The sequence below is a fragment of the Drosophila albomicans genome, chromosome 3, assembly GCF_009650485.2.
Source record: "Drosophila albomicans strain 15112-1751.03 chromosome 3, ASM965048v2, whole genome shotgun sequence".
Classification (NCBI taxonomy): domain Eukaryota; kingdom Metazoa; phylum Arthropoda; class Insecta; order Diptera; family Drosophilidae; genus Drosophila; species Drosophila albomicans.
In genome coordinates, this window is record NC_047629.2 from 52,851,880 (window position 1) to 52,866,060 (window position 14,181).

At 36.5% G+C, this 14,181-nt stretch overlaps 1 protein-coding gene across 2 annotated transcripts in view; it reads left to right on the forward strand.

The window, feature by feature from the left end:
* The window catches only part of LOC117571436 (palmitoleoyl-protein carboxylesterase NOTUM), a 74,513-nt gene that overhangs the window by 50,207 nt on the left and 10,125 nt on the right, over positions 1–14,181 (forward strand). Inside the window, exon 1 of one of the 2 annotated variants that reach the window (XM_034253580.2) lies at positions 11,216–11,562. The exons of the other annotated variant lie outside the window; for it this stretch is intronic. Coding sequence (XP_034109471.1) covers positions 11,506–11,562 — 57 coding nt within the window. The 5' untranslated portion in view covers positions 11,216–11,505. Of the gene's footprint in view, positions 1–11,215; positions 11,563–14,181 lie in introns of those variants that run through there. 2 annotated transcript variants of the gene reach the window in all.

The following is a 14,181-nucleotide window of genomic DNA, read 5'->3' on the forward strand; positions in this document are numbered from 1 at the left end:
GTAATCGTACCAAATAAAAATCTAGAAGTTATAGTGTGTAGTCTTTTCAGGAGAGGCTGAGTATTTAAATTTCGTTTTCGAAAGATGTCGAAAAAACAATGTCATATTTTGAATTTTACCTACGGATGCATTCGAAGCTGCGGTTTTTAAATTATTAATCTCTACAGTTGTTAAATGAATCGAACAATTAAGAAAAGGAAATTAATGACCATAATTATATTTTCAACAGGTAAGAAGAAGTAAGAAGAAGCCCGGTAACATAAAACAGTGCTACCGAATAATACACCGAAAAAATGCTGAAATATACTGGAAGTGTTATTTGGTATATTGTTGAAGTACTACATTCGGAATATACCACATACGTCAACAAATACCAGATTGTCAGCCAAAGCAGCTGAAACCTGATTGGAGTAGTCAAAATTTGTCATACATTCTTAATAACCTCTAAAATTTTAGGAAATTTAAATACTATAAATATAAGTACATATATTGTTGGTATCTGCTGGGAAAAAGTTATGATACCCTTCTACACTATTGATAGCGTGTATAAATAGAAGGCCACTATAACTTTATGGCTCCAGTAAATGTTTGTCACAGGAAAAAGGATTCATCGCCGACCCTATAATGTATATACATATATTCTATACATATGTACATATATTGTATACGTTATTGAAGATATGATTTTATATGGCTACAATTCTAATGCTGTCGAGTTGCTTTGCTTAACAATCTGTTATATTTTGCATTCTAGAGTTTATTTAAAGAGTAATAGTAATCTATATACCACATTTAGTTTTTTTTTATATTTTAGTATATTTTTGGTATACTAATTTAGTATAGAAAAAGGCCTTTCATTAAAAGTGGTTAGCGGAGTTTTAACAGTCGAGCACTCTCGACTATAGCTTGCCGACTTGTTAATTGGAGAACTTTTTAAAATAAATATATTAAAAAATGCAAATAATTGGTATTAAAAAAGATAAAAGGAAACCATTTTAATTGATGTCAAGTGTAGTTTATTTTATTAAGATCAATGGCATATTACGTTTCAATAATAATATACATTTCAGTTATGACGACAATGGAATAAATAGTCTGTGTGTGTGTTTTCATTCAGTTATCCTCGATTTTGCTTATTAAGCTTGCGCAGACGCCTTCTCAAAAGTTTAATAATTCTCTTCAGTCTTTTATTTTCCTTTCTCAAGGACTTAATCAATCGACGATAGCGTTTAAGCGTAGTGCTGCTGCCTGAATCTGAAGTAGATGAAGTTATTGTTGCTGCGGTTGTTGTCGTAGTTGCAGATGATGTGGTAGGACTAGTAGGACTAGTGGGACTAGTTCCTGTAGCCAGAGATTGAGCCTGTTGCACAAGCAACACACAGCCAAGAAGACCAAAAAGTATTATTAAACGCATCTTGTTATGCACTGACTCTTTACCTCTGACAACTGCGCTTATATAATATGACTTTTGTTTGTCTTTGGCAACTTTGTGCAGCTGTTGCAAGTTTTCTTCACTGTACTCAGCTGTTTCGAGTAACTTTCCACGAAAATATTATCAATGAGAAGTGGGGTACACGTATTGTTTACAACTAAATAGGTTAACAAATACACAGTTTTATTATTTTAGTAAGCATTTGCGGTTTGTGAATGGATGTTGTAAATGTTGAGTTCAATGAATGTTGATCTCAAAACATTTTAAGCTGCACTTTGTGAATCCTTCTAAGGTTTCAATTATTTTAGTTTTCGATATTAATAAAGAGAACCTAACTAAAAACGGTGAATAAATAATATCTTCTGATTGGGAATCCTCAATATCGTAATAGATTTGGAAACATAAAAGATTGTTGCAGAAAGAGAAAACTTAGCTGAAAAGAAGATTGAGTCCTAATGAAATTGTTGTCTATGGCGCCAACACTCAACACATCAGATAATTTAAAAATCGGAGCGGATGTTGTTGCTTCCATTTTCGAAGTTGCTTTTGTCGTGGTAGTTGTAGGTAGCATCGTCATCGTCCTGGACCTTATCATAACGCAGCCTAAGACAGCCCGAGTAATGTCATAGACATATTTAAAACTCTTTTTGCAGAACTTAGTTCTAACTTAGTTTTCAGCTGATTACGTTCTTAACAACAGGCGATGAATTATATAATGCTTTTTGCTATGTTGTCGTGTAAATTATTTTCTTTATACGCAAGTAGAAAAATGGAATATACAATTAAATAAATCATTTCTAATCAATAGAGTAATCAGTTGATTAGAAATATTCTATGTTAATGTAAATGTATGCCGAATGCTATAATCAAATTGTTTGATAATCTTTGTGGTGAATTAATCCTACATCTATTTTAGTTGAACTTAATATCATTTATGGACTATTTAAATTCTTATTAACTATACATATAAATGGGATATTTAATTAACCTCCATATTAAGTTGTCAATTTTAGTATCAAATATATCATTGACTTATTTCTTCTTAGCCTTAATACATTAATATTTTAATGTACATATGTTACATATTAAACATACATTTCATAACATTTGATATTAATTATGCCATGTCACACTTATTTCAACATTTTTTCATACTTGAAAAGACAAAGTCAAAAGAGTTTTGACTCAAAAAAATTCCTGAAAATTGCAACATGTATGTAAGTTATTAGTATTATTTTAATTTAAGTATCTTATTAAAAAACCAATATCTCTTTTTAATTCCAGATTTCTTAGCCATTTAATCCTAGATTGATGCGTAATCTTCATTTAGCTGCAATATTCTAAAACTACCACAATGTTTTCTTCGACTGTGACTCCGACTGCGGCATGTAGCAGCACTCAATCAAGATGTTGCAAATATCCGAGGACAATTTGTCATCTTATAAGGAAGAACGCGTGTTGCCACAGAGCTGAGACAGCGAGTTGAGCAACTTCAACTTCAACTGTGGCTGTGGCTGTTGCTGGCAGACAATGTTAACCAAAATGTTGGATCCATGGTGGCGATATCTTCGATCAGAGATCTCTTTCTTTCTGCTGTGTGCGGAGTGCAGTGTGTGCTGTGGTGTGGTCCTGTCTGAAGTTTGCCGTACTCGTATTCAAAGCACAAGAAAACTCAATCAAGGGGCTCGTAAATCTTGGCACAATTTGATGAGCGCTCAGTGGGAGATTGCTTCTCAGTCAGAGTCAGAGTCTGAGTCTCAGTGACTGTCTCTGAGTCTCAGTTTTTGGGCTCGTGTAAGAGTTCTTACATTTCTCGGCTTATTGATTATCGATGCTGTTGTGGAACCATTTCCGATTCGTCATCATGCGACGAGCGAGTGAAGTTTCAATCTGCTCCGAAAAATCATACGAAAAAAAAACAACAATGCTAAAGTGAAATAAAATATAAAAACACACTCTGATGTTCGCCGTGTGTGGCGCATTCTGAGTGTTTTGACAGCATGGCACACTAACACACACACACATACACACACACACACATACATGCGCAGTTCCACCTAAATTTGATGCAGCACAAGCCCAGAGCGACGACTTACAGTCAACTTCAAAAGTATGCGGCCGAGCGTTATTGATCGTCCATGTCCCGCTGTTGTGATCCGCTCCCAGCGTGAGACATTACAAAAGGCCCACACTGATGATAACAATGCCGCTCGTTGTCGCTGTCGCTGCTGCTGCTGTTGCTGTTGCTGTTGCTGCAGTTGTCCATAATCTACGCACACTCACACACACTCACACTCACTTTTACAGTCGGTCCTTTTGAAGGTCCTTTTGGCCAAAGTTACAATGCATCGATGCGCTGCATATGCAAAACACAATGAAGTTCTTTGAAGCGCGACGCGTCAGGTAAGCGACAATTATTTATCTTACAAATTTACCTGAAATTAAATACTTGCGCTGCAGCTACAAGCTGCCTCACTCTACTCTACGCTAGTCAATGATCAACAGGAGCATACCCTGCAAATAATACAAATACGTGATGACATGAAAAATGGATCATTCTTGATTATAACATAATAAAAACTGTAACTAAAAAATAGATGTTTAAAATTTGATCCAACTCTACTCTACATATTCAGAATATATTGAGAGAAGAGTTGGTTCAAATTTTAGGTATCCTCTATATTACATAATCTTAATATATTCTCAATATACAGAGAAGAGTTGGAATTAATTTTTATATGTTCATTTTTCAGTCACAGTTTTAATTAAAATATAATGAAGATTGATCTATTTATTAATTGAGTATGTTAGGCCCAAATAAATCTCCTTAAGGAGATACTTATGAAGACATCATAATATATAATTCGCAATTGAAATATGTATTTATTTTTGCTACAACTTATTATTTATTATATAACTTATATAACTTAAAATGGGCCAAAACCGTAAGAGATAAACAAAATAAAATTTCCCAACATCTTTGAAAATAACATACTATATAAAACTTGCCTTTGTGGTTGCTATAATATTATATAATATTTTAAATTTAATTATAAATTCAACTAAATATATAATACATAATTTACAAGATTTAACTATTGCATTTTGTCGAAATTTTTATTGAATTTAAAAGTTTATATATAGTCCGTCTGTCTTTCTGTGTTTCAGAGACTATAAGATATGGAGATGTTTTCGGCAGCAGATTAAGTTTGTTAAAAAATGCTTACTTTCGGGACGGAAAATTGACCAAAATTGACAAATGTAATTTTGAAGCTAGAGCGACATTCAATAATAACTATAGTATTTATATTTTTTTTTGAAAATTGTAGAAGTTATTAAAGAAATACTTTTTTATGGGCAAAAGTGCCTACTGCACTCTTAGTTGCTGTGGCTAACAATCTGGAATATCTTGTACTCTGTGGTATATTTTGAATGAAATACTATGTTAATATACCAAATAATGATTTTAGTATATTAGTAGTATTTTTGTAGTATATTAATTTGGGATATAATTTAATTAATAACGCACTTTTTATCGTTTTGTGTCGAACACACTTGATTGCATCTGTCTTATTTGTTTGATTGATTTTGTTCTAATATTTTATTTATATTGTTTAATTCATTGATTTTAATTATTTTATTTATTGAATTTATTTTTTTTATATTTATTGATATGATCTTGATCTTATTTCATTCCTTTCTTATGGCTGTTTATTTTATTACCTTTCTCATGTTTCACTCACCCATCAACAGCAGCTCACTACAGGGTATAAAAGGGCGACAAATTCCCCCTTTTTAATCAGCGGCACGCACTTTGATCACCTGACACTCACACTTACACACACACACACACATACTTGCAAGGCCACAGCTTGTTGCAACTGCTGCTGCTGTTGGTTGCTGCTGCTCTTGGTTGCAGTTGTCGCTGTGTGAACTTACCTGGCCACAAGGTGTGACAAGTCAGCGGATTTTGCGTGTTTTCCAGCGAAATATTTAAATGCAAGATTATCGCTTTGAGCCGCAACAGTGTTGAGGCAGCCAAAGCAGGCAAGGAAAAGGCTCGCTGGTTGCTGTTTGTTGCTTTAATCCTGCGGCCTGCCCTTTTGATCTGCTTCTACTGCTGATGTTGCCTGCTATTCTTGGTGTTTCATTCTTCATTGGTTTACTGTAGTTCAGAGAGAGAGAGAGCGCGTCAACTAATTAGCAGCTGGCCTGGCATTTGCCTCATTTCCGCCACAAAACAATTTCGATTAAGACGAAAACTTCAAGCAAAAAGCTACCGACAATCCGACTAATCCAATCATAATCGCGCAATCATAATTACAACAATCTCCGAGGAGGGGATCGAGAGACAAAGACCGATGATGATCGAAACGTTTGCCAAGCTAACGGGCACACACACACACACAAAATGAAACGAATCGAAACGAAAACTCAGCAGCAACATTGACTTCTATTGCTGCCAGCGGCAACTGCAAGCAGCAACCGACAACAACAAACAACTGGCAACTGGCAACCTGTTGCCTGAAGTGCTTCGTGGCCGGCCAGACAAACGTTAAGATTGTAATAACCATGTTAAAAGCAATTTACGTTTAAAGTGCTACTGTGATACGCCGCCGATGCGTTTCTTGATTAAGAACCAGAGAGAGACGCAAGAGATGCAAGGAGACAGACGCAACGACAACAGACTGGACTGTGGACAGTGGTTGCTGGTTGCTGGTTGCTGGCAGGAGCTGCCTTGTCTGCATTTATTTGGCGGCAAAAGTTGGTTTTTTTTTACTTCTTACTTCGAACTTTCCTTTCATATTCACAGTCCACTTAACACGCGCGTCGCACAATGCGCCTCAAAACACAAATGAGCAGCAGCAACTGTTGTTGTTGTTGTTCCTCTGGCTGCTGCTGCTGCTGCCCCAACGGTGGCGGCAGCCTCAGAAATCTGTGCCTCGGTCGGCGCACTTTGATGTTGGGAATGGCGTGTGCCCAATGCAGAGATTCCACTTTGTTGTTTTGCCGACGCCAGCGACGTCGTCGTCGTCGTCGTCGATGGCCATGCAACAGCAATTTGCCGCCAAGTGAGCCGCAGCGAGCGTGGAGCGTGGAGAGCAGACTCAAAACTCAACAACAACCCAAACTGAGAGAGAGAGAGAACGGAACGAGAGCAAGAGAGAGGCAACGCAATCAAGCTAACTCCCAAATGCCCCAAAACTCAACACAACAACACAACAGCGTGCCCCTTCTGACTGCCTCTTAGCCGCATGCCTCTTGCTTAGCTGCAGACTCTACAAGTTGTTGCCGTTGCTAATTTTGCGTTTGACCAATGCACAGAGCTGCCGACTTGCTCAAAGTTTAGCTGTATTCAATTTTAAAATAGTATATATAAAATATATAAATATAAAATATATAAATAGTTCTAAATTTCAAAATAATAATATGAATCATACAAATAATTCGAAATATCATTCAATTAAAAGCAGTTTAACCCAACTTACGCTTTGATTTAATTCCATTCACTTTACCTTAATTTAACAAAACGTATTTCACATATATTTCAACAACAACAACAATTTTTAATTAATCTATTTCCATCTCATATGAATAAAAACTTATAAATAATAAATATACTAAGAAACAAGAAGGAAAGATACAGTTGAGTGTGCTCGAAACAGTGTGGTATTATTATTAAAATAGACCGAATAATATACGGCAAAAAATACTAAAATATACTGAATGTCCGATTTGGTATATCGATGAAGTACTACATTCTTACTGCACATGAAAATATACTTAAAAATGTCCTTAAAACTTAATTTCCTTCTTAAATTAAACATAAACCTATTTTCATTTATTTCTCAAAAAAAATTAATAATTTAATGTACACTAAATATTCATCTATTACTTGAAATCATTGGCATACATAGTATGAAGATGTGAACTAATTACGATTATTGCTATTATTTTAATACAGGTTATATTGGAAACTAAGTAATGCTAAAAGTTGTATGTTTCTAACCATTTATTTTTAATCTATTATTTATTTCATCAAAGTTTCTAGAACAAATTACATAAATTAAGACTAATAATTTAGCTGGATTAAAGTTGATAATAGTGTTATAATTTTCTACAATTCTTCGATAAGATAATTAAAATTGTAAGTGCACTTTTTTTGAATGATTATAAACGCTACCAACAGGGTAGAAGGGAATTATAACACAGCACCTCAATGAGATAAATGTAGCCGACAGAAAGAGGCTTATCCGTTTTAGTTGGTATGATTCCTGAAAATTTGGTTACAATCGAAAAAAAAAAAGTTGAAGATATATAAGAAATACGTGTGCATGAGCAAAATCGAATAATTACTACGGGTTTTGGTAGATTTGGGTCAATATCTGGTATGTTATACTCTATGTTATTTTGTGAATGTAGTACTATATCTATATTTTTAATATAATAATTTGACCTTTTCTACTTAAACAGAGTAAACATACTAAAAAAAAACATTTTAAAAAATGTAATATACAATTATAAGACAACAAAATATTTATAGAACTGTTTCCAAAATCCGTTTAGTAAGCACATTACCATTAAATCGTCGTAACTTTTGTTAAGCCTAGTTAAATGCGATTTTATAAATATTCACATTCAGGAACTCTGACTAAAATTAACATATAATAAATTGTGATTAAAATTAAATTCAATTTAAAGAAATCAACTCATTTCTATAAATAATAATTGCCACACAAAGTTGCGCATAAGCGTATTTTAAAATCGAATTAGACACATTAATTATGCATAAATAATATTCTTAGCGAAATTGCAATAAATTGTGGATTTTTCAACCTTTTTGAATTGGCCGCAATGGCAACAACAGCCAGCGAGAAACTGCGTTCAAGAGCAATGCAATTATGATGATAATCTGCTGAAATTAGAGCTGCACAAAAGAGTGAGCGAGAAGAGGGAGAAACGAGACAGCGATAGAGATGTGAAGCTGGAGGGACGCTTGACAGAATGTTGATCTGTAGCACCTGTTGCTTTTCCCACCAGACATTGTAGCTGTTGTTGCAAAACGAGCAACCACTGGCAGCTGCAACAGCAACATCGACGGCAACATTTAATGCTGCGGGATTGCCGCATCAAAGGATCAAAGGCCGTTACCGTAACTCTCTTTGGCTCTCTCTCTGTCTCTCTGGTGACCCGTTAATAAAGTTGTGCTCAACAAATTTTAATTGCTTATCGAGCGCGACTTGTGCACATCTGTTGAGAGATTAGAGAGAGTGAGAGAGAAATGCTGCACGATTGATGTCAAGCGCAGCGACTGCGACGGCGACTTTGAAGATTATGCTGAAAGTTATGATGCCAACAGCAGCAGCAGCAACATCTACAACAGCAACAACTATGCGATGGCTCCAGGTGTTCTGGCCTAGCATGCGAAATTATATAGCTCAGTGGAAGCAACAGCAACTACGCAGTGGCCACCGCTGCTTCATCAACATCATGAGCAACATCAGCAGCAGCATCATCATCATCAACATCATCATCATCAGTTGTTGCTGCTGCCGCTGCTGCTGGCGTCGCTGGGCAATGCGGCAAAAGATGAAAGGTGGCGGCAACACTTTGATGCGGCCAAGATCAAAGCTGCCGATTGTTTACATAATAGTGGCCTTTGAAACGGAACAATAGAATGCCAGGATCAAAGACACCGACCGGTTAGTGCGCTTAAGCGAAATAAATGTCCATGTCCCCGCTCAGCAGCAGCAGCAGCAACTTTACCGGCAGCAGCAGCAGCACTTACGATGGGGGCAACCTCAACCTCAACGATCATCTGTTTCGTCTTGTTGTTATGTTCGGCAAAAGTAGCACTCGCTCTTCATCATGATGATGATGATGATCACAACGATGATCGTGTCTTGTAATTGTTGCAACCAAGAGAGTTGCAGCCCTAGTTGCAGTTGCAGCTCCCTGCTGATTGCGCGTTAAATGTTTATGGGCATTCATCGCGTGCTGTCCAGCGGCGTTTTAATTGCCCCCAATGCAGCAGCCATCCACACAGCACACGTTGCGTATGAGCAATGCTGCGATTGCGATTGCAAGAGCAAGAGCATCCAATAATCTCCAGAGATGTCGCCGCATAATAATTGCGTACACTCGCAACTCGAGTGCGCGAGACTTGTACTTAATGCAAAATTATTGCAGCGCCTTTCCAATTCTCACTTTCAACTTTGCCGCCGCACAACTTGTTGTTGCTGTTGTTGTTGTTTTTCTTGTTTCTTGTTTGTCTTTAGGCCTACAAATTTCTCTATCAACTGGGGACGAGCGCTGAAATCCATTTAGTCGCCTTTTGCGAAATACATTTTTATTGCCCAGCCTATTCGCTCTCTCCCTCCCTCTCCCTATCTCTCTCTCTCTCTCTCTCTCTCTCTCTCTCTCTCTCTCGCTCTCTTTGTGGGCAGTTAAATCAAGTATGCGGCGTTGAAAGATCGTAAAAGATTGAAATAATTCGATTTCGGCAACGTCACCAACAGCAGCAAACGGCAACGGCGAAATATCAAAGCTACATTTGTTGTTGTTGTTGCTTTTAATGATCGGTCATTAATTGAATTTCGTATAGAAATGGTAATGAAAATGCCTACCACCAAAAAGGGCCAAAGTCCCTGCCGACGACTGCTGTCGATAAATCGAACGAAAAATAAAAAATTAAAATTAAAATTAAAATCAAAAGAGGCAAACACACAAAATAAAATACCTTTAAGCTGCTGCTGATGATTTCTCTTGGCAATTTCGTGTATGGGAATTAAAAGTATTTTCGTATTTTCGTATTTTATTCATTTTTTCGGTTTTGTTTTTTTTTTAGATTTACAATTAGATAAAAGTCGCTGCTGACTACTTTATTGAGATTTTATGTGTTTAAGCCGCCATCCCACATATGTATAAAAGAAGACACTTCCATGATTATTGTATGCGTATGATTCCAGGGCCACTCGCGAATGGACCGCGGCTCATTCCAAGAAATGCGCGCTTGCGATCATAAAACACAAAAATGCGGCGCATTAAAAGAAATCAAAAACAAAAAAATATATATTTATGTGATGAGAGAGTTGAGAAGACGAACGGGGGATTTAAAAACGAAGCATAAGTGCATTAAAAAATTGCAATTACATTAAATTAGCATTAAATGTGAGTTAAAGTGCGAGCAAAACAAAAGACTTAGGCAACGAACGCGCATGCAAAAGCAAAGCAAGGAAAAAATGGCGAAGCCGAAAAAGTCGAAGTCGAAACGAAAACCAGAAGCCATTTCGGCTTTCGATTAAGCAGATCAAAGGCGCTGATAAAAGCGGCCATAATCGTAAGACGATTATTAACAAGTAGCTGTCGCGCAGTCGGCGTCGCAGTCGCCGTCAGCAGAGGGAGCAACAGAGAGAGAGAGAGAGAGCAATCGCATAATTCTTTCAAATTGCATTGCCTTGCAGTTTATTATTAGTTTTGTTATTATTTTGCGTATTCTAAACAAAAACGGAGACCAAGAAAAGAGCGCGCCAAGCAAACATAAATACATAGAGAGAGAGAGAGAGAGAGAGCGACAGAGCGTAAAAGAGAGCGAGTGAGAACGAGTGCACGTGAGCAAAGCGACGTCAGCAGCGACTGCGACAGCGACGGCGACTGCGACGTCGACGACGCTCGGCAAAGAGCGAGGCGAAGGCAAGGTAAAAATTTCATTCCGTTTCGAGCATTCGACGTGTGCGGACGTGTGTCTTCTCCTCTCTGTCTTTTGTATCGCAGTCGTGTGAAACGGGCCAAGTGAAGCAAAACACAAATAATCGAAGAAAAATATATATAAATATCATAAAGAAAATATATATCGAAAGCAAGAATATAGCAAAAATATATGAAAGTGTTTAAAGTGCTGACAATGTGCAGAAACAAACATGAAGTGTTACATATTGAAATGCATTGATATCAAACAGTGCTAAAAACAAAGATTAAAGCCAAGTCAAAGGCAAGCAAAAGTATCAACAACAATTGCAATTGCAATTCTAATATTAAACAACACAATCGAAGCTAAAGCAAAGGCGAACGCCATGGCAGCACTCGCTTATAAATGGATTAAAAACAACAACAACAACAACAGCAGACAGGTGAGTTCGAAACACAAACACACACAAATTAAAAGGGACTACTGTATTTCACATCGAAACAAAATATCAAAAGTTGCCGCTGAGGCACAAAAGAAAAAACAGTAGCACGTCAATTAAAATTAATAGCTTCCGACTTAAGTTCGAGACCGAAAAACAAAAAAAAACACGTTGAAGATGGAGACAGAAACAAAAAAAAAGAAGAGAAACCCTACAGCTTTATTTACGACATTAGCATATCGCAGAAATCGAAATCAATTTGAAAATCCTTTGCAAGGGCATTAAAAAATGAGATTAAATTTGCCTGCGTGCGCAAAAAGCCAGAAAAAAAAAACAGAAAACAGAGTTCCGAAAATACACGAAACACGAAACACGAACAAAACAAAGGCCAAAAGAGACCGACAGAGAACGAGACTCATTTTAAGTATAGCTAACCGAAAAAAACCCTCATCAGCAACAACAACAATAACAACAACAAAGTGCAGGCCGCTTTCGTGTGCGCTCCACTTGGCTTTTGAGTCCCAATCCGCAGCTGGAGGAGAACTCTTAGCTCGTAGTAAGTTTTGCTACTGTTTTCAAAGTTAAGATCAATGAGTGCGACGAGTGCCTTTGGCTTTTAATACTTTATACTACTACGAAGCCAAGCGTCGGGAACTGGTTGCTGCTGCCTCAACTGCTTCGGCTGCCTCGGTTGCGATCTGCTTTGCAACATGCCGCAAAGGCAACGGTCCAACCAAAACCCCAGGCGGCAAAGTACAAAGCCAAAAACGGCACGGGTTTAGCGCGCTCAGAGTAAAAAGCGATCAGCGTCGTCGTCGTCGCCAGACGTGCGCACATCCCACAGATACAAAGATACACACACAGACAGATGCAGATACACAGATACAAAGCGAGTCGGGGTCCGGTCTAATAACGCTGCCTGCCTGCTTGCCTGCTGGCACTTGGCTTCATCTTTTGGGCCGCGGCATTGGCTTTTGTTGTTGTTTTTCCCCGCTTCTTCCCGCTGCCTGTTGCCAGTTTGCTTGCGGCTTCATTTGAGGCTGCTTCCGAATTACCTGCGTGGCATTGCAGTAGCCAACAACAACAACAACAGCAACAGCGCAACAGCATCGCGTTATTTCCCTGCCATACAAAGTATTAAATTGCTGCAAACAGGTGTATTTTATGTATGCCTCGAAGGCAGCAACAAACAACAACACAACGATGGCGGGATATCAGCTCTGGCTGCATTTCGTAGGGTAATACAGTTGGGCAGAGTTTGGGCAGGGTTAAACGCTCAACATCAACGCTGCAATTAGCTAAAGACCACAATTCAATAACCAATCTAAGAGTCCAACTACAAACTGAGCTTTAAATGCAGTTTTGAAGATAAACTAAGTTTGGATTCGAAATGTTTATAGATTTGAAACTTGGCATTTAAATGAATGTACAATTTATACATAACATTTAAAAATATGAATTTTTGGAGTCATCAAAAGGCATCTTCATGTATTAATCACTGAAAAATGTAAATAAAATAAGTTTTGGAACAAAAAACCTTCATCTACATTAATTCTTACAAAATTTAATGTAATTTGAAAATAAATTTAATAGTGAATCCATTTATTAAATGTAAATATTTATGTCAATTTAACGAACTTTAAAGTGATCTAACTTCATTTATATTAATCCTTAAAATATATAATTTAATTTTGCATTAAATTCTATAGTGAATGAATTTATTATATGTGAATATTTAACTCAATGAAACGAATTTTAAAATTATAAAACTTCATCTATATTACTTTTGACATATGTAATTTAATTTTAAATAAATTTCGACGATTAAATCTTAAATTATTTAACTCAATGGAACAAATTTTAGAGTCAGCAAAAGTTCATCAATATTAATCCTTCAAAACTTCTTATAATTAAGATACATTTCTACAACTTAGTAATACATTAACTCAACTTAGTTTGTTTTCAGTAATGATTCACTTAGTTCTAAGATCAGCTTATTAAATTTCACTTCCTTTTTAAAATTAAATTGCTTAAAAGACACATGCAAATAAAAAAACAACAAAAAAAACTGCCAACAATAATACAACAAACATTAACAACAAAAGCCACGAAAAAAAAACAACGGCAACGGAAGTTTATTTATGCCTGGCCCGATATTTATTTAAACGTAAGCGATAAGCCGCCAAAGGGAGGATAGAAAGAGAGGGAGAGCCAGATAGAGAGAAAGAGAGAAAGAGCGAGAATAAGTGGGGGAGAGAGCAACACTTGTTGCAATGAGCGGGAAAAAGCAAAGCACGTTGTGTTCGGTTTCTTTGATTTGACAAGGTCGTTATTGATTATGTTGCGATTTTTATTAAAGTGTAGTGAATGAGTAAAGAAATAAATGAACATGTGTGAGATAATTTGAGACAAACTCCTTTAATAATTACAATAAGGAAACTTAATAATTTCTTTTTTAGAATTTACTAACTGAAGTGTATAAAGCTAAGAGTTGAGGTCATAAAATGTAAAGCAAATGATTGATGAATAACTTAAAATAACTTTAAATTATTGCTAAGCGATGAAAATTATTGTTAAATTCCTTAAAAGAGTACTTGGAACTAAATTACATATATTTATTAA